This window comes from Bufo gargarizans, chromosome 4 (genome assembly GCF_014858855.1).
Source record: "Bufo gargarizans isolate SCDJY-AF-19 chromosome 4, ASM1485885v1, whole genome shotgun sequence".
NCBI classification, from domain to species: domain Eukaryota; kingdom Metazoa; phylum Chordata; class Amphibia; order Anura; family Bufonidae; genus Bufo; species Bufo gargarizans.
The window spans coordinates 277403097-277430623 of record NC_058083.1 but is presented as its reverse complement, the minus strand read 5'-3'; the positions used below and the strand labels follow the sequence as shown (position 1 = coordinate 277430623).

General features: G+C 44.8%; 1 protein-coding gene across 3 annotated transcripts in view; it reads right to left on the bottom strand.

Moving 5' to 3' along the window:
* Positions 1–348: 348 nt before the first annotated feature.
* Positions 349–27527, bottom strand: part of CASP8AP2 (caspase 8 associated protein 2) — an 80379-nt gene continuing 53200 nt past the window's right edge. Inside the window, exons 7-11 of one of the 3 annotated variants that reach the window (XR_006388639.1) lie at positions 24568–27365; positions 12756–15270; positions 10168–10267; positions 3072–3360; positions 349–448 (exon numbers count right to left, since the gene is read on the bottom strand). Coding sequence is in view for 2 of the 3 variants with exons in the window: in XM_044289489.1 (XP_044145424.1) it covers positions 3298–3360; positions 10168–10267; positions 12756–15270; positions 24568–27365 (5476 nt within the window). In the remaining variant the exon portion in view is untranslated. Of the gene's footprint in view, positions 449–2411; positions 3361–10167; positions 10268–12755; positions 15271–24567; positions 27366–27527 lie in introns of those variants that run through there. The other 2 variants (XM_044289489.1, XM_044289490.1) reach the window with 2 other exon arrangements.

Sequence of the window (27527 nt, the reverse complement as noted above, 5' to 3'; positions counted from 1 at the left end):
TTTGTCTGTTCATGGGCGGTACCTTAACACAGGGCAATTCATTGGAATGAGTGTTTATACGAATGCATGTTCCCAATAATTCCAAATGTAAAAAGGGCCATAACAAGTGTTATATTCAAAATGTTCCTGGCCACTATTCTTTGGATTTTCTCATGTCAAATGTTTTCTTAGTTTTCTCACTGGTAGAGAGATATAATAACCCATTTAAACAAATGAGGATAAAAAACGATCCGGTTATTTTGCAGATGGAATAGATACGAAAAAATGCAACGGTTATGTGAAAAAGCCCTTAGTTTGCCATTTCACAAGTTATATAAAACTAATCTCATAATGTGTATATTTACAGGTCTGAAATTTGCTTTAATTGATTATTAGGCCATTTCCACATTGTTTACAAGTATTAAAAAATTTCTTCCGCAGAGATGTTGAAACCAGACAACCCTAGAGCCTAAAAATGAAAAATTAAAAAACAGACTGATAAAGAAGTCTTGGCCATTTTTTACAGTTTCATAGAAATGCATACAGCTTTATACAAAATACATGGCTAAAGTCTTTACATACACAAAAAAGTTGACTTCAACATAATGTTGGATCTGTACAGGGATTTACAATAACATGAATGAACTAAGGTGAAACTCACATTTATAATAGCAGTACCTTCAAAGTAAAGGCATGTTAGAGGAGGAAAATAGAAAACCTAGAAATACAAGAGAAAACAAACTGTGCATTTAAAGGGAACCTGTCACCTGGATTTTGTGTATAGAGCTGAGGACATGGGTTGCTAGATGGCCGCTAGCACATCTGCAATACCCAGTCCCCATAGCTCTGTGTGCTTTTATTGTGCAAAAAAACCCTATTTGATACATATGCAAATTAACATAAAAGAGTCATATCTTACTTGTGTGACCAGAGAAGAGTCATATTTTCAAGCTCTGACTCATCTCAGGTTAATTTGCATATGTATTAAATATTGGTTTTTATACACAATAAAAGCACACAGAGCTATGGGGACTGGGTATTGCATGTGTGCTAGCGGCCATCTAGCAACCCATGTCCTCAGCTCTATACACAAAATCCCAGTGACAGGTTCCCTTTAAAGCTTTGTAGCACCTAGGCCTCAATTTATGGAACACTTCTTAAAGAATTGGTATATTGATCAGCTCACCAAATTAAATATTAATAAATAGTGAATAACGTAAGACCCTACCTTTAACACTGAAAAAAAAAGTGTTGAACGTCAAGATTCTACAAAAGGGGAAGCTTTACTGGGGCAATATACATACAGAATATCTGGCCAATTAAGCCTTGGCTCTGCAGAGCTTGGGTGCACAGAGAGGCTAGCGCCAAACCCTAAGGCACACGTATGGCTGATGCCAAGTTTAAGATCCTGCTGACGGATGCTCTTTAAGGCTGCTTTTCACACTAGTGTTTTTTGCGTATCCGTCATGGATCTGCAAAAAACGCTTCCGTTACAATAATACAACCGCATGCATCCGTCATGAACGGATCCGGTTGTATTATGTCTTCTACAGCCAAGACGGATTAGTCATGAACACCATTGAAATTCAATGGGGGCCGGATCTGTTTTCTATTGTGTCAGAAAAAAATGATAACTTGCATTGTGTGCCAGGATGGATCCGTCTTGCTTCGCACCACATTGCGGACAAAAAAAATAATAATGCTGCTGCTTGCAGCGTTAATCTGTCCGCGATGGGAATGCAACCAAATGTAACAGAATGCATTTTGGTGCATTCCGTTTCGTTCAGTTTTGTCCCCATTGACAATGAATGGGGACAAAACTGAACTATTGAGATCCTATGACTGATCTCAATAGCGGAATTGAAACCGCTAGCGTGAAAGTAGCCTAATAGTGTTTTATGGCTATGTTCTTGAAGCTCTCAATTTGCATCAGCCCCAACAGAAATGTTATTTGTAAATTATGATTTCTTGAATCAAGGTGACTGCCTTTGCATACTCAGACAATGGATTTAAAAAAAAAGTATGTAAATGTTAACATCAGGACAGAAAAACATTTTAAACAGTTGCTTACCATCATCATGTAACACATGTTTATACTGGAATATGTAAAGGGGTTTTTCGTCAGATATATATATATTTTTTTAATTGGCAGTATATCAATGAAAATCACCTTACCTTTTAAAAAAGTTTCCACCACTCTGATCCCCATTGGGCTTGCACCAGTCATGAGCTGTTCATCGTTGACGTGATCACTGCAGCCAATCACTGGCAACAGTAGTCACGTGTGCATAAAATGAGTAGTTATGTAAAGCAGTCACATGAATGGAGCGGGACCAAAGTTTTTTTTTTTTTACTCCGTCCAATGCTCTCTGCCAATTTTTGATAAATATTGGAAAACCACTTCAGGTAGGTTATACAAACTTTGGGGGGGGGGGGGGGGGGGGGGGACGGGGACTGCAGTTTTTGAGGCACAACCTGACGTGGATTCAAATGAAATATAAAGGAAGGATGGATACTGCTCCATCCTGCGGGATCCACTTCTTGCCTTGGCTCCAGAAACTGCAGCTTTAAAAAAAAAAAAAAAAAAAAAAAATGGTTCTGATGCAGTAAACTTACTTTGTTACAACTAATACAAGACATCTTGCCTTTACTGCAGTTGATACTAGCAAGATATAGTGACAGCATAATACAGTGACAAACTTGCCCATTTCAGCAGGCTGTCATTTCCGGGCTCGTATTCAGTACCGATAGGGTGACCCTCACATTGTGTGCCAATAGAGACGCGTGGCCCTGCTCTCTCCATAACGGGCAGGTTTCTTTCCTATGAGCAACATTAAAGAAACCTGCCAGTCATGCTCAGGAGGCGGGGAGGGTAGGGCCACAAGTCTCATCTTCCTTGCAGCGTAGGCCCGTGCTGCGAAGATCTCACCGTCAGTACTGTAAAATCAGCAGGTCTGACACTACATGCACGAGCAGCATAGTAGAGGTGTCAGGTTCCCTTTAACATCTAAGCAACCAATTATTAGTTACAAATATTACAACTTTACTAATGCCAAATAATGACCAGTTTGTCAACTAAACTGATTAATTACCTGCAAAGTTATTCATACATACAGATAGACACAAGTGCAACATAATGTGGATGCTGGAAATGGATCTGAAGCTGTCCGAATCCCTACACAGCTTCTGTTCAAGGAGTTTCCTAGAATACATATCTTACGATATTTACAAAAATCAGAAACATGTTCCGATTGTCATCAGCCAACATTTAGTCTCTTCTTTGTGTCAAACACTGGAGGCACATGAACAGGAGCATTTTCAGCTGCTGGAATTTCTGCTTTTCTTGAAGAGCTTCATTAACTGTCGGAACCGTTCTTCCACCTGAAGTTATAAAAAGCAGTGTTAGTTGTACTGTAATACAAAGCACCCAGGAACATAACATTTATTATTTAATTAGGGTCCATTCACAAGTCCGCAATTTTTTTCCAGATCCGCTCCGGATTTTGCAGACCCATTCATATTCAACGGAGCCGGAACGGATGCTATGTGCTGTCCTATTCTTGTCCACAATAGCGGACAAGAAAAAGGAGATTTTTTGTGAAACTCACCTGCAAAATCTTTTTTTCTCGTCTTTTCCATTGGGGGACACAGACCACGGGTATAGCTTAGAGGTATTAGTAGGAGGGACACTATGCAAATATAAAAGAGAGCTCCTCCTTCTCGGGCTATACCCCCAGGCTCCACCAGGAGAAACTCAGGCGTTGCAAAAGCAGTAGGAGAAGGAGACAAGAAAAAATAATGGAAGACATCAGACCAAAGCTCATGAGGTCCAACCACAAACAGAACTGAACCCCTCCTGCAACAGGCAGAATGGGTGGGAGCTGTGTCCCCCAAATGGAAAAGACGAGAAAAAGATTTTACAGGCGAGTTTCACAAAAAAATCTCCTTTTCTCATACTTTTTTCCATTGGGGGACACAGACCATGGGACGTCCCAAAGCAGTGCATGGGGTGGGAAAAAATATCAGCACCGCCAGGAGGAACGTCCAACGGTCAAACAAGAACCACAGCCTGCAAAACCCTGCGGCCAAAGACAGCATCAGCCGAAGACAGCAAATGCAACTTATAAAACTTTGTAAAAGTATGTAAGGACGACCAGGTGGCCGCCTTACACAGCTGAGACGCAGAGGCACGATTGCTCCTTGCCCAGGAAGCTCCCACCACCCTAGTGGAGTGAGTGGTAATCCGAGCCGGGGGAACCCTACCACGAGCGCGATAAGCCGGAGATAGCCGATCCATCGTGCCACAGTGACCTTGGAGGCCGCCAGACCCTTACGAGGTCCCTCGGGAATCACAAAGAGGGAGTCTGAACAGTGGACGGAGGCGGTAGCCGTCAGAGATACACCTTCAGGGCTCGGACGACATCCAGGGAATGGAGAGCCCGTTCCTTGGGGTTTTCCGGAGAAGGACAAAAGGAGGGTAGGACAAGATCCTCGTTAAGGTGGAAGGGAGAGACCACCTTGGGCAAAAAGGAGGGAACCGGACAGAGCACCACCTTATCCTGGTGAAAAAACAGAAAAGGCTCCTGGCAGGAAAGAGCGGCCAGCTCCGATATCCGCCTGATGGAAGTTATGGCTACAAGTAAGACCACTTTCCAGGTGAGAAAGTTCAGGGAGACCTCCCTCAGAGGCTCGAAGGGGGCTGTCTGGAGAGCGCGAAGGACCAAATTGAGATCCCAAGGAGGGACCGAATGCGCCACCCCCTGAAGAAAAGTCCTCAGAGGACCCAGGAGAGCAAGGGACTTCTGAAAAAAGACGGCCAGAGCCGAAACTTGACCCTTCAGGAACTCAACGACAGTCCCATCTCAAGCCCGGACTGAAGAAACGATAGCACCATAGCGGTGGAAAAACAAAGGGGAGGGAAGATCTCACAAAAGGACAGGAAGGCCTTCCAGGTACGATAGTAAATCCGGGAGGAAGCCGGCTTCCCCTCTCTGATCATGGTTCTAATCACCGAAAAAATATATACAACCATAACCACCGGAAAAAAAAGGTGTCCGGCGCCAAGCACCCCTAAATGTACAGTAGTAGCTAATGGAACCTACCATTCTACTTGCGATCCAGGCGAGGGGGGAATATCCAGTAGGGGTCTTGAGCTTTATCCTATTGGATTCCTCCCTGGTGAAGTAAGTTTGAATATATTGCTGATTTTATGGATATTTGAGGCAATTCCACAGAGGAATCATAATAAGGCCCTCCATTTAGGGTGTGTATTCTGCACCTCTGTGTTTGTTTATTTACCTTTTTGTATACATCCATATCTGCATGGTTGTTCTCTACTCTATTATTAGAGAGTTCCATTTACAATATAACAGCTTCCATTAGCTACTACTGTACATTTAGGGGTGCTTGGCGCCGGACACCTTTTTTTCCGATGGTTATAGTTGTATATATTTTTCCTGCTCTTTATTCTACCAATTGTGACAGTGCCTATACTACACACCAACCTACACTGGCAGCCTGCTATATCCCTCTCTCCTACATCCTTCTGCTTAATCTTTCATAGCACAAAATATAAAAAAAATTGTTTCCTCCCATCTCCGTCTGACCTCTGGCGCCCTTCTGTGCCCTTCATTCATGATCCTCTTATAGATAAATTTCCAGAAGAGGTAATCTGTTTGATTGTCACACTCTAATTTTTCTTTTTTTCTCATCTCTAATCACCGAATCAGAGAACCCATTCTTCCTCAGGATGGCGGTTTCAACAGCCACGCCGTTAAACGAAGAGACTGTAAATTCCGGTGGAAGAGCGGGCCCCGAGACAGTAGATCCTCTCTGACTGGAAGAGGCCATGGGACGTCCGCGGCGAGGCCAATCAGGGGCGACGAGAACGGTCGGAATCCCTTTCGCCTCGATCTTGCGTAGAACCTTCGGTAACAGAGGCTGAAGTCCTGCCACGGAGACACCAGCGTGTCCACCCAGTACGCCTTCGGATCCCGGGCGCGAGCCAGGAACACCGGGAGCTTGTTGTTGAGCCTGGACGCCATCAAGTCCACATCCGGACGGCCCCCATCTGCGGCAGACGTCTTTGAATACATCCGGATGCAGAGACCACTCGCCTGGATCCACCTTGTTGCGGCTTAGAAAGTCCGCTGTCCAGTTGTCTACTCCTGGAATGTATACCGCTGACAACATCGGAACCTGCGACTCCACCCACAGCTGAATTCTAGTCACCTCCTGCATCACCATCCGGCTGCGGGTCCTGCCTTGATGGTTGATGTAACCCACAGCCGTGGCATTGTCCGACTGAATCCTCACCGGGCAGCCCGCAAGGAGAGGGGAGTCCAATGTGAGAGGGAGTGGAAAATCTCCCTCAGCTCCAGAATGTTGATCGGGAGGCGAGATTCCGCCGCCGACCAAATCCCCTGAACCGTGCATGACTGGAAAACACCGCCCCAACCCAGGAGGCTGGCATCGGTGGTGACGATTGTCCAGAAGAACGGGAGGAAAGATCTTCCCAACCTCAGGTTCATCGGGGACAGCCACCAAGGGAGAGCTATCTGAACCTGCTGAGACAGGCGGATGCGATCGTCCAGCCCACGAGAGGTCTTGTCCCAGAGGGAAAGGATCTCCAGTTGTAGCGAATGAGTGTGAAACTGGGCATATGGAACGGCCTCGAAAGAGGCTACCATAAGCCCCAGGACCCACATGCACTCCCGGATGGAGAGACACAGGGAGCGCAGAAGATGCGACACCGACCCCTGGATCTGGGAGGACTTGGAGTCTGGAAGAAACACTTTGGCGGCCAAGGTATCCAAGACCATCCCCAGGAAGGAGAGCTTCTGGGAAGGGAGGAGAGAGGATTTTGGGAAGTTGATCAGCCAGCCGAATTGTTCCAGAGTCTGAACAGTGATCCGGACGCTATCCTCGGCCTGCGGAAGCGAGGGGGCCTTTATCAGGATGTCGTCCAAGTAGGGCAGCAAAGGAATGCCCCTGGTGCGAAGAAGCGCCATGAGCAGCACTAGAATCTTGGTAAAGACCCAAGGGGCGGTCACTAACCCGAAAGGAAGGGCGACAAACTGATAGTGCCGGCCACCAATGGCGAAGCGCAGGAATCGTTGGCAAGATTCTGCGATAGGGACATGCAGATAGGCGTCCTGGATGTCTACGGACGCGAGGAACTCCCCTGGAAGAAGAGAAACAATAACGGAGCGGAAGGATTCCATTCGAAACCTTCGCACCCGCAGAAACTTGTTGAGCAGCTTCAGATCCAGGATCGGACACACCGACCCCTCCTTCTTTGGGACCACGAACAGGTTTGAATAGAAACCTGTGCCCTGTACTTCTGCAGGAACTGGGGTAATAACCCCCCATTCCAGAAGGGAAGAAACTGCCATCAAGAGATCCGAGGCTCGGGCTAGGATCCCCCGGAACGCGAGAAGGGAAAAAAACGTTCCAGCGGTCTGGACGCAAATTCTATCTTGTAACCCGACGTTACAACTTCTAGAGCCTAGGCGTCCTGAACATGAGCCCTCCAAACCTGCTGATAAGAGAGCGAAGAGGGCAAAGAGGGAACCGATGTCCATGGAAGCCTCGCAGAGGAACTTGGAAGCCTGAGACATCTGGAGAACCAAATCTAGTGTGTCAGCAGACGTATCTTGTTCCGCCAGGTCTTGGTGGTGGCGCTGCAACCACACCGAAAGAGCTCTGGCCACCCATGCCGAGGCAAAGGCAGGTCGCAGGACGTGCCCGCCAGTGAGAAAATGGATTTGGAAAGAGACTCTAGGCGCCTGTCCACAGCGCCCTGCAGAGAGGAGCCGTCAAGGACAGGGAGGGCAGTGTTTTTAGCTAACCTGGGGGGATCCACCTTAGGGGGAGAAGACCACTTCTCCACACTGTCCACCGGAAAAGGATAAAGAGTATCGAACACGCCTCTAGATGAGGGGGGAAAGCGGAGTCATCCGAGGATGGATGCTGCCGCTCACGCTGCCTCTTAGTAGTCAGGCGTCCTTTGCGGGAACCACTGCGAGGAGACGGAGTGGTTGACGCCACAGGACTGGAAACTGCCATACATTCCAAAAAGGACATGGCTGCCTTGGCGACTAAGGCCAAATCAGCGGCCACACTAGGCATGGCGGATGCCCAAGCGGGAGCTGCAGGGATGGGGGGGGGGGGGGGGGGGGGACTGGTCTGGACAAGAGAAGGGGGAGAAGGGTGATCCTGTCCAGGGGCAGGGCAGGAGGCACAGGTAGCAGTGACAGAAAGTGGAAGAAGACACTTCATACAGGACCCTATTGGGGTCTGAGAAGAGGTCTTAACAGACTTAGGCATGATGGCAACCCACAAAAAAAGATCTAGAAGCTGCAGCAATAAGCTGAAAAGTCCTACCACCCAGGCAACAGCACAGGAAACAACACCAGAGAGGAGCAGGGGAGCAGCCACACGGCGTGGGGAGCTTCTCAGTAGACGGAGGAAAGAGCCGAAGCGAAAGGCTCCGCCCCAGGACACGTCATAGAAGCGCGAAGAGCACGCACTCCACTCCCTGCACTATATGAAAAAACAGGCACAGAACGCAGCGTAGCGGGGGTTAATGAATTGTACGGCACCCCCTGCAGTGGTGTCGGAGGGCCCCCGAGAAGCGGGAGATCCGCCGCTGGTGTGTGCTGCTGCGATTGTAGAAAGCAGCGCCGGCACCGCTCTGAGAACAGACATGCCGCATAGAAAAGTGGGAGCCAAGTGATTGAGAGTCCCAGTATGGGTAGATGCCCTCAATAAAGTGCCCCCAAAAGCCCCAGCGCCCCAGCCAGAAATACACCCAATTCCCCATTCACCCAGGCGGCCCATAGGTATCAGGCAGGGTGGGGAGGGAGGGAGGAGGGGAGCAGAGAGGATTGTAGTATACTTATCTGCTCCTGAAGTCTTCTCCCTCAGATCAATACCAGCTGGGCTCACCTCTTCAGACATCTGACTCACCTGAGTTCAGTGCTCTAGATGGAGGGCAGCAGCAGGTGACCCAGGGGCTGGTGGGATGCCGGAGCTAACAGGTCAAGCCTGGATCCACTTGTCTTCTTGGGGGAAAATGGAGGCAGCGTCCGAAAGACGGAGGCGGGCACTCCGCGGGGGACCAGGAAGGCACTATGCCTACCTGTGTCCCCATCTAGAAGAAAATAGCAAAAAGGAGTAGAATAAATAAGTGTCATCCTCCTTCACCAGACACTAAGCAAAGACCGAGTTCCTCCTGGTGGAGCCTGGGGGTATAGCCCGAGGAGGAGGAGCTCTCTTTTATATTTGTATAGTGTCCCTCCTACTAATACCTCTAAGCTATACCCATGGTCTGTCGTCGTCCCCCCCCCCCCCAATGGAAAAAAGTACGAGAAATTTCTATTATAGTGCCAGCGATGTCAGTGTTTTGCGGATCGCAAAACACCTACGGACGTGTGAATGGACCCTTAGCCTGAAACTATGCAAATATTTTACATGAATGCTTTATGTAACTGACGTCACCTTTCAATTACACAATGTCTCATCTGCTGAAGATTCCATTACTGTGGATTCCGGGCAAACATACAGCAGAATTTCTGTATCTTTATTATTACAATAAAGTCAGAAATACACAAAATATAAAGCAAACAAGTATACTACTTGTTTTTAATCAGATCCTTGTACATGCCCCCAATTCAGAGAGGTAATGCTCTATATATTATGCTAATTAGACCCAGGGCACAAAGCAGCGGAGCCATTACATCTCAGGCTCCGCTCACTTGCCTTGATGAGGCCGCAGCAGCCATCTTGATTGAAGATCCCGCATTTGGTGACACATGATGCCACCACAGCAGTCGGTGTGATGACACCACGCACTGTACGAGATTTCATGTGGAATCTTCAAATCAGGATGGCCGCGATGACCTCTTCGCGATAAGGAGAGTACTTTTTTTTTAAACCCCTGAAAAGGTCTCCATTTAACATAAGATGCTGTGATCAGCAATGAATGTGGCATCTGAGGGCTTCAATGATGGGGGGGGGGGGGGGGGGTGTGAGGCGCAATCACTATTCCCCCATCATTGCACCTGCTACTTACAAAGAAATGCGCTTGACAAAGTAATTCAGAACAAAGCTAATTTCTTTGTGAAATTCGACGAAACAGCCAAATCGAAGTTTTCAAAACTTTACTCATCTCTAGTTTATACACACCTGATGTGGATACTTATGCATACTTGAAGATAAGAAGAGAAATGTCTTTTTAGTCGGCCCAAGCCTTTGACACTCTAGGAGAATAGTACGGTCTTCATCTCTGTAATAAAAAGCTAAAATTACAGCTACATAATCAGGTAGAAGGAAAAGCAAGGGTAAGACTAGACAATGGCCCCTACTGCACCACTACAGGCTCTGGAGGCATCATGTGATATGGACACACATTAAAGAGCACCTTTCTGCAAGGTAAACCCTATTATACCAGGTATACTGCATGACAGATCTAATTGTAATCAGCAGGACCAACCCCATCTTGTGAAAATCTGTTAGCGTTTCCAAGAGGAAAAAATAATTATGACTAGTTGCAAATGAGGGCTTCAGTACAGGAAGGGGCATGGCCAGCACTGAAAAGCTGACTAGCAGCAAGAGGCAATGAAGCCCACTTCTGTCTAAAGAACAAAATGTTATTTTCTCGGGAACGCCACAAAGGATTTTAACAAAGTATCATATTAAATCAGCATGATCAACCCCATCAAGCAGTATGCTTGGTTTGATAGGGTTGACGATACTGACAGGTGATCTTTAAAAGGAACCTGCACCATATAGAGCAGGAGGAGCTGAGCAGATTTTAAGTAGTTTTATGGGAAACCATTCATTAACATGGAATACAAATGAATCATATACACTTCTCATGCTGATCTTTGATGTCAAGAAAACAGTCCTATCAGTGATTGACAGCCTTCCCTCTATGTATATAAAGAGATAGCTGTCAATCATTGATAAGATGTCATCATGATGTCATTTAACAAGCGGACTGGACTACATCACCGTTGGGAGACAGAGGGGTGGCTGTTCAAATGGGTGAGCAGCCAGACACCGGAGCTATAACCCGCTGACTGTTACAGCAAGCAGCAGCCGAGGGAGGCGGAGTTACATAAACGGCTGAGTGACTAGCGCTCCTGTTTCCATAACTGCCACGGAAAGGAATCGGAGCTATGCAAATAGAGCACGCTATGTTGTTGTACTGTCAGTTTTGCGGCTCAAAAAAGTTGCAAGTCAAGGCACCTACATCGTTTTCTGTGACATTTTGGTATTCCTCGCCACTTTTCAAAGTGGTCCACATTACACTCACCACACATATTAAGGTGTACTGGTTCATACATTTGGGGCAGGCACACAAATCAAAGACAGACTTATAACCGATACAAAACAACCACAAATGATAAATAGTTCACTAATGTCCAGACACTTTCTACAGCAAAAAGGCAGACTTGGCTGGTGATCATAAGGCTGGGTTCACACCTGAGCGTTTTACAGCGTGTTCCTACGCGCTGTAAAAACGCTCAACAGGCAAGAACCAATGATTCCCTATGGGCATGGTTCTCACCTGAGAGTTTTACAGCGCGTACGAACGCGCTGTAAAACACCCTACGCCCCAATAAGTACAGGAGATTCTTTGGGGCGTAATGTCGCGCGTTCCCGCACATGGACTTCCGGGAACGCGCAACAATGGGCGTTTGCTTGTTTTCAGAGCCGCGTATGTAAACGCCTGATAAAATCGCGCACACAGAGTACGCTCAGGTGCGAACCCAGCGTAAAAGCAAAAGACTCAGCATTTCTGTACTTAAAGGGATTCTGCTTCCACCAAAATGGTCCCCCAGAATACCTTACAGTTATGAAAAACCACTTTACTACCCCATCCTACCCCATTTACAAATCAACTGTTTGAAGTCAAGGGGGTAGCAGTCTTGTGAGCTCTCCAGTATGAGGATCTCTAAGGTGCAGAGTCAGACATAAACTGCAGAGAACCAAGCCTCGTTTTGGCAATTCCTGTACACCCCAATAGCACTCATTCATTTTGTTTTTGTCTGTGCTCTGAAAGGAATATAGGGGGGAGTTTATCAAAGACTGCCATTTTACACCAGTCCTTGACATCTCCTGCGCCACCTAATTTATGGTCATTTATGATGCCCTACCCACACTTCACCCACAACATACCCCCTTTTCAGAAAGTGGCTCGGGTGACATTCAAAACGCCACCTGCACCTAGATTTAGGCATTCAAAAAAGTCAAACACTGGGTTCGCGTTTTGTAATTTTTTTTACACCAGAAAACTGGATGATTTCTTCCCCCTATGACACACAAACCACCTCAGAAACTTGCTGTGGATGGTCTAGCCTGAAATAATTAATAGCCCTGGTATGTTAATCAATGCAGACTTTAGCAGGCAAATATGAAACAGTATACATGTTCGTTAAGTAACTGCTGACGCCAGATAATCTAGTTCCTTCAGGCCAGTACAGAAGAAAATATTTGTACTACTTGTCTGCAATCAGTGAAAAAATGAAATCACAATTGAAGGGAACCCATTCTTCCAAAGAAGAACGATGAGGATTTGAGGTTTAATGCTGCTCATTGTTGGACAATTTTTACCCCTGCAGCTTTGCTGCTGACTGTAATCTTGCATAAGCTGCAAGTGCTCTCAGAGAGACAAATCAATAATTGGAATGTATGCAATAAGAATTTATACCAATTCAAATAAAACCACAAAAAACGTGCAAGTAAAATAAACACTAGGGAACATTTACCTTGTCCAAGAAATGACTACTTCTCCTTTCTTTTTGATGACGTTCTTCGCAGACAAGTTGGTTGGAGAGACTTTGGAGGAATGGAAGTTTATAGCCCCATCACTAACAGCTCTTGTGTGTCTCTTTTTATCGGCCTTCTCTAGATGTAAGCCTTCAGTTTTATAATGCTTGGTACTTTTATCCTCATCCGGAGGCAAAGTTTTTTTACGTTTGGCTGATGGCTCCTCATCTAGCGATTTCCTTTTCTTCTTCAAATTTAAATCCACAGTGCCGGCATCAGAAGAAGTTTTTTTAGGTAATATGTCAGCAGGCACTTCTGCATTGCAGGTTTCTTCTATACAGCTTGTAACACTCTTCTCAGAATGTTCTACAATATAATTTGCTGTTCTCTTCATTGCAGCTGGGGACTCTAGGTGGCTTCTACTAGTAGGCAATTTAAATACAGATTCGTCTGGGACTGAGACTTCATCAGGTCTCATTAAATCAATTAAATAATGGTCTGCGAGATTAGTTAAATGTAAGGGATTTGGATGGAGCTGTATGCTGCCATTATGTGCTTCCGACATTGTGTCCAGTCTAGTTTCCATTTCATGTTTATTACCGTTGACAGTTTGTAAAGATTCTTGGGCAGTATTATCAGTCCCTTCAGATGAGGAGTCACAAACTGGAGAGCTAGAAGACACAGCACGCCTTATTTTAACAATAAAATGGTCATTCGATTTTTCCATTATAACTGCCTGCATGGGTTCACTTGGATGGTACTGAAAGCTGCCCGATTGACCTGTATCTTCTGAAGATCCAGTGCTTGAGTCTTCAGAATCCAAAGTTAAATGTATGTCTTGTTCAGTTGCGTCTTCATTAGTCAGTTCATCCAAAAATGAACCATCACAGTATTTTACATCAAGTTTTGACATGGGCTCTGTATCACAACATGGTCTAAGAAAACTGAGATGTGAATCTGATTTCAGAGGTGATGGAAGAGTTAAAGATACTGCAAGATCCTCCATAAGAACTGAAGAATAGGATTTCAGTCGATCCTCAGAGCCATTAAAGGTCTTGCTGGAAGAGGAACTGGTAGGAACCTCTAGCAGGCAGTTTTCATCAAAGACATCAGGGTTTAGTATGGTGTCAAGTCTAGAAAAAGTGTGCATATGTGGAGGAGAGATGGAAGACCAGGAAAAAGCCGATTTTGTTGGCGTTTTATTTTCAGACAGTGAATCCACATTCTCAAATTTCTTACTTGATGACGCAGTTTTTTTTGGAGTTTCTAATATCCACTCATCTTCTGTGTTAGATGGCAAATTATCTGAGCTGTGAAGCAAACTCTTAAAAACGTCCCCCATGTGATCATCACTCACCAAATTAAAAGACAGACCTGAAGAATTTAGTTGACTTTTGGGACACGGTGCATTAGATGCAGAAGACTTGGAGGGTGAAACATGGGGAGGCTCTGATGTTGAGCTGACGTTACTAGAAGGAATATCAACAGTCTCAGAGTTAAAACCAATTCCTGTTAACTCCTTTACAAGTTCCTTTTGCAGCACAGTGTTTTCATTATTTTGATTTGTTACTGTTGCTTGATTGTGAAACTCAAGTCGCCTTAGACAAGGCATTGATCCTGATGAAGGCAAACATACCTTAACCATATTTTTGCATCTCTTATTTCGAGAATTTTCCACAGGATCAGATTTTTGGGCGTTTGTACAAGATACTATATTTTTTTCAGCTTCAGCCTTATCACAAAGTTTTAAAAGCACTGCTTTAAGGATGTCAAACAAAGAATCAAGCTGCTCATCTACGAATTTCCACAGTCTTTTCTTCATATCAATAAGATGTTTGTGAAAAATTCTGTCTACAATCCCATTCTTTTTCAACATTTTCAGTCTGGTCTCAATGTGCTTACAAAGTTGTTTTTGCAATCTTTCTGGTAAGGAACACAAGCTGGACCAGTCTAGACTTCTTACCAGACTAACAAAATATAACGCTGCTCTTTCAATTACTAGATTGAACTGATTAAGTGAAAACTGAATCTTAAATTTCATGTATTGTCTTCTTATATGTTTCCTTATAATACGTAACATCTGTAGAACATCTTGTATACTTGATGGAGTAACAATTTTTAAAATCCCATCAAAGAAAGAATCTACACTTACTTTTTTTTGTTTACTAGTTGACAATGCTGCTTGTTTGTCAATTTTAGTTTTACTTTTAGTAGATGTTTTTTGTGCTGTAGTCAGTGTTTCTGGCTTGGGCAAAATCAGTAGTTCACTATCCTGACCAGACTGACTTTTATTCACACTTGTCACTTGGTCAGGGCTACTTTTGGACTGGATTGTTTGCTTACAAAATTGTTCATCTTCGCTGACTATCTCCCCCTCTTCAACTTCATCAGTAGAGGTCGCTGCAGGAATTTTACTGCCAAAGTCTGACGTATTATCTGGATGACAATTTTCTTTGTTTAAATCTTCAGATACTAACAAACAGGTAGGTTTGGCGTTTGTCTCTGGTAGTGATTCTAAAGTAAAAATGGCATAGATATTAGCATACTGTAACCACAGATAGACCTAAACTTATAAATGTATTTTACATAAATGTTCACAATTAACAATAGTGTAACAAATTCCCTGCGGACGCTCAGTCCATTCAATTCAGTTGACAAAGGCTGGACGGGCCAAAAAACGCATCCTTTATTGGATACACCGATTGGAATAAAAACATATGAACTGAATAGACTGAGCATCCGCTGGGAATTTGTTACACTGTTTTCTAGAGTTTGCTCCTTCTCATGCCGACGCGCACAAGAATCGAGTGCTGACCATCTTCAAAATTCACAATTAACAATAAGCATTAACAATTGTGTTTTCCCATCATGCAGCGCAAGGTCTATTTACTACTGGTGATGTACCGGGTTTCACATCACTATGCTAGGAGGAGAGCCCAGTGACATTACCGGCACAAATGGGTGGTCTATAATGCTGCCCTAAGAACTTTTGGAGGAGGGTACTATGCAACGCAGCATAGCACCCGATTCAAAAACGGTCTCTGGCAGCACTATTGACCACCCATTTGTGCCAATAACTTTACCGGGCTGACCGCTAGGCAGAAGTCTCCTCCTTGCATACTGATGTGAAAACGGGTACGTCACTGGCAGTAAATAAACAGGCAGAGCATCAGGAGAAGGAAATGTCCCAATCCTCCACTCATATATAGTGAAAGAATAAAGAAGTTAATATTTGGTAATAAGTTTAGAATGCTTTTACTTATCCAAGCAATTCTAAGACTCTTCTCGTGACAGATCGCACTTCATGTGAATTTAAAGGGTTTCTATCACCTCGTTTTGACATAATTAGCTATCAGACACTAGCGATTGCTAGTGTCTGCTCTACCAAACAATGCAATTATAATACCTTTGTGTGCAGCAGTTTGCATAAAAAAAACGAACTTTTATTGATATGCTAATGAGCCTTCCAGAGGAGATGGACGGGCTGGGCGGCATTTTGCGCGAGTAGACCGAGCTCTAGGTGCTGAAAAGACGCCCCCATAGCACCTAGAGGCACGGTCTACTCACACAAAATGCCGCCCAGCGCGTCCCTCCAGCCCGCCCATCTCCTCTGGAATGCAATCCTCCCTCTGAGCCAGCGGACGAATTCTCGCGCCTGCGCGTCTGTATTCGGCGTAGTGACCGTCAACGTCCCTGCGCCAGCATCTCCACTGCGCCTGCGCCATCTGTTCCTCGGAGCACTGACGTAATCGGCGCAGGCGCAGTGGAGATGTCTGTGCAGGGAGCGGTCAGACATTCACTGCGCCGAATACAGACGCGCACAGTAGCTGTAACAGCACCCCGATGGGGGAGCTTCCTCCCTCTGTTAACCCCTTACATTAGTGGCTGCTACTGACTGCAGCATGTAAGGAGTTAAAAGGCTGGGATCAGTGGCAGCACCCACTTCAGCAGAGTCCTCAGCCACTGCCATCACTGTGCAGTAACAGGGGTGGGGGGCTGTGATCTCCAGATTCACAAACAGAACGAAACCACAACTATTAGAGCAATACTCAAACTTGTAAGGAGTAAGTTTAACATGACAGATCTGCTTTAGCACATTAACGGTAAAACAGATCCAGCAGGATCAGTCCTTGCCAGCAATCCGTCCGGCCCCATTGACCATAATGGGTTCCGGAGAAGATCCAGCCGCAACCCGGCACATATGCCGAGGAGCAGCCAGACATATACTGCTGCACGCAACAGTTTTCATCTGGCTGCTCCTCTGCGTATTTGCAGTGTTACGGCTGGTTCTCTGCAGAACCCAACTATAGTCAATGGGGCTAGATGGACACACTGAATCAAATGAGTACATTCAAATGGGCAATTTTAAAGACTCTTTCACAGCTATGAGAGGGTGACTCATTAAATTACATCTTTAGGTTCAAATGGGCAATTTTAAAGACTCTTTCGCAGCTATGAGAGGGTGACTCATTAAATTACATCTTTAGGCCCTAATAAGGCATGAGGGGGGCTTGTCTACCATTTTAATGGATCAGATGAGATCCATATATCTTGTGCCTAAAACAGGAAAAAGATAATGTCAGAAAACAAAATCCATAATGTACCAGGACCCATGGTTGGGAGTTAACCCATTTTAACTTTTATATGTACACCGTTATGGCCAGTTCACAAGCCTCAAAATCAGCTGCTAATAAAAAAATAAAAATAAAAAAAACACCCCCCCCCCCCCCAACCTTGAAACATCCTCCCATTTTTTTTCATTGGGAAGCAGCACTTGTTTCTTTTCCACATGCAAAAAAATAATAATCAGCATGACCCATCTTGGGGCAGAATCGGCAATGAAAACACCAGCTGAAAATACAGTTTTGCAATGCACTGGTTAAAAAGAGAACATTTTAGATTTCAGAGAAGAAATTGCTGCTAGTAGAATCATTGAATAGGCATTTACACACTATTATACATGCCCCTCATAACCAAATACTTTGATTTGATGGAATGGCTCAAAGATGGTTTAACCGGACCCTGCAGCAACCTAATCTAATTAATCATATTTTACCTGTTAAATAAAGTTTCCAATATACCACATCAAAGTTGCATGGATCAGCAGCTCTGGAACCAGGTCATGTGACACTCCTCTTCAGAAAATCCTACATTCACCGACGTGCCATCCTTTAACAAGTTTCCGATCTGGTCTATGGACAGAGGAAACTTCCGCAGCCCACATCCAAAGTCGATTCGCATGAAAAACTTTTTTCCAATACTGTACGGAGCAGGAGCTCATCGGAGCCAATACATTCTAATACTGTACAGAGCTCCGGCTCTGTACAGTCTTAGAACAAAAGTGTTATGTGAATCGACTTCGGATGTTTCATCCGAAGTCAATTCGCTCATCCCTAGAAGTGACATCCCGTCAATAGACAAAACCGAAAATCTGGTAAGGGATGCGAAGTCGGCGACTGTAGGATACTAATAAGAGGACTGTCACGTGACAAGGTTCAAGGCGGCTGATACACATAACTTTGAGAGATATGACTAATTTAGCTGGGCAGCTGCATCCCAGAAAACCCCTATAAATATTTATTTACCCATAGGAATGAATATTGAAATATTGTCAGCATTGCTTTGAAAATATAAACAAAATAAAATATGGGGCAGGGTGTGTTTTTGGTTATAAAAATTGGATTTTTGTCTTACCTGTAAAATCCTTTTCTCACCGAGTTCATTGGGGAACACAGAAGACCATTGGTATAGCTGCTGCCACTAGGAGGCGACACTAAGCAAAAAAGTGTTAACTCCTCCTCTCAGCTATACATCTCCTGTAGACACTGAGCTAATCAGTTTGTACAAAAGCAGTAGGAGCAGCCAAGAGAAGCCAACAGAAAATAAAAAGTAAGAAAGCCAGAGATGGGTCCGAAACAAGAACCGGAGGGAACGATCAAGGAGAGCCAGCAATGTACTTAAAGGGGTGGGAGCTGTGTCCACCAATGAACTCAGCGTGAAAAGGATTTTACAGGTAAGACAAAATTCCTACTTTCTCGTATCATTGGGGGACACAGAAGACCATGGGACATTAAAGAGCAGTACCATGGGGAGGAAACAAGACCAGAACAAATCCAAGGCTGGTCATAAGGCCCCGCACAGAATTCTGGGGGAAGGACACACCCGGAACCCTGAAAAGGGACAGTAAGGGCCATTCCCAGGAAGGCCTGCCAGAGAGCGTTTGAATACACAGATGCCCCAGATGGGCAGAAGAACAGCCCCGGGGACATAAGACGTGGCTTGGGAGACTTTGGAAAAAGTGGAGAGCATACAGAATATCCGCAGATGGACTAGAATGAAAACAAGTCAGTCGCCAGAACAAACGGAGCGACTGTGGAATATACCGGAGAGAGAAAACATAGCCTGGGCCCAGAAGACTTCTAAGGAAAGTGATACCCAAGAACCAACACCCCAGGATAACACCCTAGAGTGATCAACAGTCACAACATAGCATGAGAAGAAAACAAACTAGAAATGGTGTCTGGATACCAAGGGCCAAAGAACTGCGGACGTGACAAGTCTTGCCCCCGCAGTAGACGTAGGAGTGCCAGAAGGCAATCCCCAACTCCATACCAGGCTGTCATAGGAGAAGAACTCTCCAGCAGAACTATTAAACAAATCAGGGCTACAGAACCTGGATGTCAGGCATGACCATGGCCCACAAGAAAAGAATATCGAGGGCGAGAAGAGACAATGCAAGGCAGTGGAAATAACCCCCAAAAAACTACAAATAAATTGGTTAGTAACCTGGTAGGAAAAGAGTGTCCTCCGGGATAAAAAAAAAAAAAAAAAGCCCCCTTTAGACTTACGGCTAAAGGGTTTGTCTCACAAGAATGTTCCTCAAGGAGAATGACAATGTGGCAAGCAGAATCATGGAGAGGAGGACCTTAAGCTCCATAACAAGATTTTTGTGAATTCACCTGTAAAATCTCTTTCTTGCTTAGTTACTTGGGGGACACAGGACCGTGGGTATGACTGCTTGCGACACTAGGCTGAAAAGTGATAACTGCTCCCTCCCCTGCCGGCTATACCCTCTCCAGCCTGGAGAGAGCATATCAGTTTGTGCCCAAGCAATAGGAGTAGGAGAAAAACCATATGGTAAACAACCAAAACCTAACCAATGCCAGTCGGACCGAACTAGAACTGAGGACCATACTGGCCCATCAACCGCCATCGTTTCGGCAAACAGAAATCACTGGGTGGGAGCTGTCCCCTCCCAATGAACTAAGCGAGAAAGATTTTACAGGAGAGTTCACAAAAATCTCGTTCTCTCGCTTGTATCATTGGGGGGACACAGGACTGTGGGACATCCTAAAGCAGTCCACGGGGAGGGAAACAAATCACACGCCCATGGAGAAAACACCCTCGAGGATGCGTAATCCACTGCTGCCTGCAAGACCTGGCTGCCCGGAGCAGCATTCGCCGATGCCTAGGAAGGCACCCAGTAAAACTTGGTGAACGTGTGCCCGGAAGACCAAGACACTGCCTTCTACAACTGGAAAGCTTCTGCATGGAGGAGATTAACCCAAGAGGCGCCGACCACTGGTCGGGTGGGCCATAACTCTGCTGGGCGGTGTATTGCCCCAGTAGCGGAATGCCCGAGCAACTGACAAACAGATATACCTGGATAACATCCCTTTGGGGGCTGCCAAGCTTTGACAAGGACCTCCAGGAATAACCAAGTAACAGTCAATACGGCAAAAAGCACTAGTCATGGAGAGGCCAAATCACATGGCTGATTGAGAGCTCGCTCTCTATAATGCGAGGGAGAAAGAATAGACACCCATGTCTGTGATGACGTGGAAGGTGGAGACTACCTTCTCCCAAAAAATACTGGGCGGAGCACTGCCTTATGTTTATGACAAAAGAAAAATGTACGTACAAGAAGGCACCATCAACTACGAAAAACGCCGGGTGGATGATCTCGCCACTCGGAATGCCGCCTTCCCAGAAATAAAAAGGAGAAGACTACGTCCTAGAGGGATGACCTGTTCCTCACTGAAACGCCAAACAACCCACAGGTCTTTTGGACGAAGCCGGCTCCTGGCCGTAACTGTGGAAGCAGAACCAAAAATCGAGGTCCACAGGATCCTCCTCTGGTGAAGAGAACGCCCTCTAGGAAGCGGTAAATTGGTAGACCAATGCCCCTAGAGTTGTAGAGGCTTGTGGTAAAACTTCTAGCAAGAGAAGCTGCTTGAGAAACCACAGAGAAAAAAAAAAAAAAAAGCCTGATACAGGCATGCCCAACTGCAGGTCAAAGAACCAATACCTCGGAGAAAGGTAGAAGTAAAGCCGATTTAGCTGGTGATGGAAAGCCCCGCCAGTGACCATATATTGACAATTGGCAACCCTGCCTGGAAGGACAGATGAGTAGGACCAAGATGAGAGAAATACTATTGCCAGGTGGAGTGCGAATAAGACATCCAACGCCCTCACCGTAGCCGAGGAACCCTGGTCACGTGAAAAAAAAGAAAAAAGAAATGCGATTCCAGAGCCGTACAACCCATGGCTACTGGTCAGCTAGAGAGAAGGGGATAAGTGGTCAGCTATCCAGCTTGAGGAGGGACCAGAAAAGAAAAGGGGTGTTCCGTTAACGAAACGCCTACCAGCGGTGGCAAGGTGTGACAGACACCCGCTCTGCTCGGCGTGGGGAGACTCTTACTCCACCCCAGGAATGAGCAGTGAAAGGAATGACCACCATCTGCTTGAGGTGGAGTAGACATCACTCATATCTGAAGAGAGGTAGCACCGATGGCATCACGGCATCAACTATTAGCACCCAAGTCCCGTTTATAATGGCAATCTAGTGGTAGACAAGTGCCGCAGGGACTAAGCTACCCAGTAGAGTGCACCCAAAGATAGGCGATGATCAGCTATAGCATTAGGCAATTGCAAAGACAGAAGGACAACAGTTGTCAGAGCAACAGCCAATTATCGGTAGTGTAAACCAGTAAGAGGCCAGGGCTAAAGCCCATTCCCATCTGAGACTGGTGCTCTACAGAATCTAGTGGTAATGCAATCCTCTGCCTGAGGAGGAGGCCATACAAGGGAAGCCACAAGAGTAATGGTAACCGGGGGCTGCCCCACTGCAGTGACCACAATCTCTAGCCCTAGTGTGAAAACTTCCCCTGCAGAGGAGAACAAGCTGTAGTAGCCACTACAGATTGCCAGCATAACACCCTCACCTAGATAAGGAAGAGCGGAGGACAAAGAATACAGTCAGTGCATCGTAATCACAATATTTTGTGTAATACTGTGCGCAATACACGTTGTCGAGGATTAATACCATGACCGACCTGAACGGTGGAGGCCCATGGGGATGGGGGGTCTTGAGGACACAAGTGTTGCTGGGTGACCCCCCTGAGAGCACAAAGGTCGACATATTTGGGCCCCGAACCAGTGCCGGAAGAAAATAAAGGATACAATATGGACGTAGCAACAGTAATACTTACCTAGATGGTTTCTGCCCACCCTGATTCCAGCAGTGTCACTGTCTTCAGTGTGCTGCCCCTTGGGGTGGGCAGCTACACTAGTAACAGGGGGGAAGGACTTCTGGAAGTAGCAGCAAGGCGACTATTCCAGAGGTGGGAAACGAGCAGCGAGCTTGAGGACCCATTGGTCTCCCCCCTCTGTGGGTAAAAACAGGTGGTTGGAGGCCGCCTGTAGTATATATATATATATATATATATATATATATATATATATATATATATATATATATATATATATATATATATATATATATGTATGTATTACACTCACCGGTAATCCGGTTTCCTGGAAGTCTCCATGACAGCACAAACTGAGATTGCCTTCCTCTGATAGGACAGGAAAAAGCACACAGAGAGGTTAAAAACCCCACCCCCACCCCTCATCGCCAGTGTATTATAACAGAACTAGGACAAGGGGTAGAACGTAAAACTAGCCAAATAGCCTCTTGACAAAGAAAACAAGGGTGGGACAAAGTTGTGCTGTCATAGAGACTTCCAGGAAACCGGATTACCGGTGAGTGTAATACTCATTTCCCCAGTCGTCTCCATGACAGCACAAACTGAGAACTAACAAAGTAACTTAGGGGGGACTACAGCACCTAGGACTTTACGTCCAAAGGCCAAGTCCTCGTCAGCAAACACATCCACCCTATAATGCTTGGTGAAGGTGTGGGCCCTCTTCCAGGTAGCTGCCCTGCAGATCTGTTCTAACGAAGCAGAGGCTCTTTCAGCCCAAGAAGTGGAGACAGATCTAACCGAGAGGGCTCTAAGAGATGGAGGAGCCTCCTTACCAGAGGCTTTATAGGCCTCGGAGATGGTGCATCTAATCCAGCGGGAAATAGAGCTCTTAGCTGCTTTCTTACCCCTATTTGGACCTGCAAACTGGATAAATACATTTTTGTCGATACGCCACTCCTCTGTGGCGTGTAAATAATGAAGAACTGAACGCCTAACATCTAAATTGTGGAATCTAGATTCCTGCTCATCTTTAGGGTTAGGAAAAAAAAGGACGGGATAACTATATCTTGCGACTTATGAAAGGAGGAGACCACTTTGGGGAGAAAACAGGGGTCTAATTTGAAAACAAGCTTGTCGTCTAGCACCTTGAGGAAGAGTTCCTGTATGGACAGAGCCTGGAGCTCGCAAACTCTCCTCTGAAATAAAAAAAACTAGGGAACCCAGAAGGGCTCCCAGCACCTCTCTGGCATTCCTTCCTTGACAGGACAGGAAAAAAACACTGGCGATGAGGGGTGGGGGTGGGGTTTTTAACCTCTCTGTGTGCTTTTTCCTGTCCTATCAGAGGAAGGCAATCTCAGTTTGTGCTGTCATGGAGACGACTGGGGAAATATATATATATTTATTTATTATTTTTTTATATAAAAATCTTTGGAAGACCTGCAGAAAAACATGTCTGCCTCCTACTGACACTAAGCTAAACCAATTAACTCAGTGTCTGCAGGAGGTGTATAGCTGAGAGGAGGAGCTAACACTCCTTTGCTTAGTGTCACCCCCTAGTGGCAGCAGCTATACCCATGGTCTTCTGTGTCCTCCAATGATACGAGCGAGAAAAACCTGTCTGAATGGGAAATTATGGGGCAAATTCATAATCGGTTTTATGCACCTTTTATGGCATAAAAAGTCTAAACAATTACAGATTAAGCACAAATGCTGTGTGGCGTGACTTAACACTTCCTGCTATTTTTAAAAAGTTTTGGGAAAGTGGCATTAGCTGGAAAGGCTTGGCCTCCAGCTACCTGGCAAAAATCATAACTTACGCCAGAACTGGCATAAACTATAGCTCAAATAGACATCAGCTCACAGCTGGCATACATTTGACTTTCTGCCACACACACACACTGACTAAAAATGTGCCCAAGTCATAATAAATTTGGTGAACTGTGCTCCAACTAAACTCTGGGAAAGTATGTGCGACTACATAGTAGTGGGAACCCTTACAATCAGGCCTCATGCACACAAACGTATTTTCTTTCCTAGTCCGCTGTTTTTTTTTTTTTTTTACGGACCGCATTCACTTTAAAGGAAAAAAAAGGAAGTTACTCCATGTGCATTGTATTTCCGCATTTCCTTTCTGCAAAAAAATAGTACACGTACTATTATTGTCCGCATTAGTACAATTCTATGAAGGGCCAGCTGGTTCCGAAAAAAAAAAAAAAAAAATACGGCTGTGTGCATGAGCCCTCAGTCGACACCGCCTTAGCAAACAAATCAAAGTATATAGTTTAGAGTCAAGTAAAAAAAAAAAAAAAAAAAGCAAAAATACCTTTATATAAAACGCTCACTACAGAAGCCTTAGCTGTGCGCTCAAGTGTATGCTGAGCTTTAGGCCGGACTGGGCTTTTCAGCGGGCTGAGGACTTTTGGAATATATCTTAGAGCGTTTAAGTCGATAGAGCCTTCATCATGGAAACATGGCTTATTCTCACGTCCTTTTGAGATTACATTTATAAAGTCATTACGTGGCGTTTCACATATACCTTTTGGGGTTTCAGCTAGATTTGATTTCAGTTTAATGGCTTTGTTGTCTGCACCTTCACTTTGATCCAAGACACTGTCGTCGTCTTCACTCTGTTCAGCAAGCACAGACACATTAGGAGTGTCAGAAGAAGGACTACCACTGCATCTGTCAATTTCTATGAATGAATCAAGATCAAAAATTTCTGAATCATCTACAAGACAGTGTGTGTCCTTCACTTCAGCGCTCACTGTATCTAGAACAGTAGACCCAACCTGTCTATCGTCTAGTGTTAATTCTGCCATTAACTCGCTGTTCTCCTCAACAGTGGAACTTGGTTGCTGCTCATTTAAACACATTATCTGGTCTACAACAGGTCCAAATTGAGACACTAGACTGGTGTCTTCTTTGGTTGTGTTGTTATCCATTGAAACATGTTCACTGGGTTTCAAATCTGTCTTTTCAGGATGTAGAGAGTCGGCACTGTCTTCAATCACACATAGCTGGGAAGAGCCTTCAGCTACTTTCCCCTCCATCTCACATTCCATACTGGATGCACCGGAGACAACTTGCTGTGTGTCAGAGTTTTTTTTAGCAGGAGAAAGTGTTAAATTAAGGGTTTCCATAAATGACAGTTTCAAGTCTTTCTGAATGCTGTCCTCTTTAGCTTTTTCTCTACTTTTGTCCTTGTCACTTATTTTAGAATGCAAGCCTTTATCTTTGCTTGGAGACAGATGCATGTCTTTATCTTTCGTTCGGTGCCCTTTATCCTTTCGATCATTTCTACTTCTAGCTTGTTCATCTCTAGATCTTTTCTTTTCATCTCTTCTATCACGATCAGATCTTTCAGTTTTATTTTCACTATTGGGTATATTTCTTGTTGAATTTTCAGACTTACTTGGTTTTGAGTCTTTGTTTTCATGTTTGGACTCGTACTCTGAAGAACGCTTATCCTTTCTTGAAGCATCACTGCTTCTTTTGCCATAGCTCAGCTCTGAAATATTTTGGGCACTATTATCCTTTTTTGAAGCATCACTGCTTCTTTTGCCATCGCTCAGCTCTGAAATCTTTTGGGCACTATTATCCTTTCTTGAAGCATCACTGCTTTTTTTGCCCTCGCTCAGCTCTGAAATCTTTTGGGCACTATTATCCTTTCTTGAAGCATCACTGCTTTTTTTGCCCTCGCTCAGCTCTGAAATCTTTTGGGCACTATTATCCTTTCTTGAAGCATCACTGCTTCTTTTACCATCGCTCAGCTCTGAAATCTTTTGGGCACTATTATCCTTTCTTGAAGCATCACTGCTTCTTTTACCATCGCTCAGCTCTGAAATCTTTTGGGCACTATTATCCTTTCTTGAAGCATCACTGCTTCTTTTGCCCTCGTTCAGCTCTGAAATCTTTTGGGCACTATTATCCTTTCTTGAAGCATCACTGCTTCTTTTGCCATCGCTCAGCTCTGAAATCTTTTGGGCACTATTATCCTTTATTGAAGCATCACTGCTTCTTTTGCCATCGCTCAGCTCTGAAATCTTTTGGGCACTATTATCCTTTCTTGAAGCATCACTGCTTCTTTTGCCCTCGCTCAGTTCTGAAATCTTTTGAGCACTATTATCCTTTCTTGAAGCATCACTGCTTCTTTTGCCCTCATTCAGCTCTGAAATCTTTTGAGCACTATTATCCTTTCTTGAAGCATCACTTCTTCTTTTGCCCTCGTTCAGCTCTGAAATATTTTGGGCACTATTATCCTTTCTTGAAGCATCACTGCTTCTTTTGCCATCGCTTAGCTCTGAAATCTTTTGGGCACTATTATCCTTTCTTGAAACATCGCTGCTTCTTTTGCCCTCGCTCAGCTCTGAAATCTTTTGGGCACTATTATCCTTTGAAAAAGGTGTTCTTTTTGACCTTCGAGGTTCCTCATTTTTGTCAGTTCTGTGTCTAGATTCTGTATTTTTTTCTTTTTCATGTGCTCTAGACTCCCTTCTGTGTGGTGATCTTTCATGCTTTTTTACTTGCTTTTCTTTAGAGTATTCCAGATCTTTCACCTGAGTCTTTTCTTTAGTGGAGCTTGAATGGTATTTGTGGTTTTCTGCCCCACAGCCAACCTCTGTCTTTAAATTTCTATTCTCCTGAGAGGATTCATTTTCCCCACATTTTGGTGATGACATGTGGGTCTTTTCTTTGAGATCAGACCTTTCATTTACTGAATTGGAAAAGCTACATCTGGGTCTTTCCTTTGTCTGACTTCTCTCAGTGTCCATAGTCTGGCTATCCAAGTCCACTTCTTTGCTATTCTTATCATTTACTTCCAACCTTGGAGATTCCAAGCTTCTTTCCTGTGAATGGTATACTGGGCTCTCCTTGGACTCTTTAGCAATAGGATTTTTTGGTGTACTTGTTTGGCTACTTTCCATACAAGTCGTCTTCTCAGAATGATTTTTAGAATTGCGACTTGTGAGGTCTTTAGATTGCGAAGTGATGGCTTTTTTTGGCAACGTTTCTGTGTATCTTATGTTGTTTGAGTGGTCATCATTATTAGATTTTGTTTTCACTGTACGCAAAGGTAGTGGATTGAGTTTGAAACTGTGGTTCCTGCCTGGACCACTCGGCCTATTAAAGAGAAGCATACTATTAAAAATGCCTTTATAAATTAAGACTAAAATAAATACAAGCTTAGGCTAGTTTCACACTAGCGTTCGTCGGTCCGCTCGTGAGCTCCGTTTGAAGGAGCTCACGAGCGGACCCGAACGCCTCCGTCCAGCCCTCACGAGC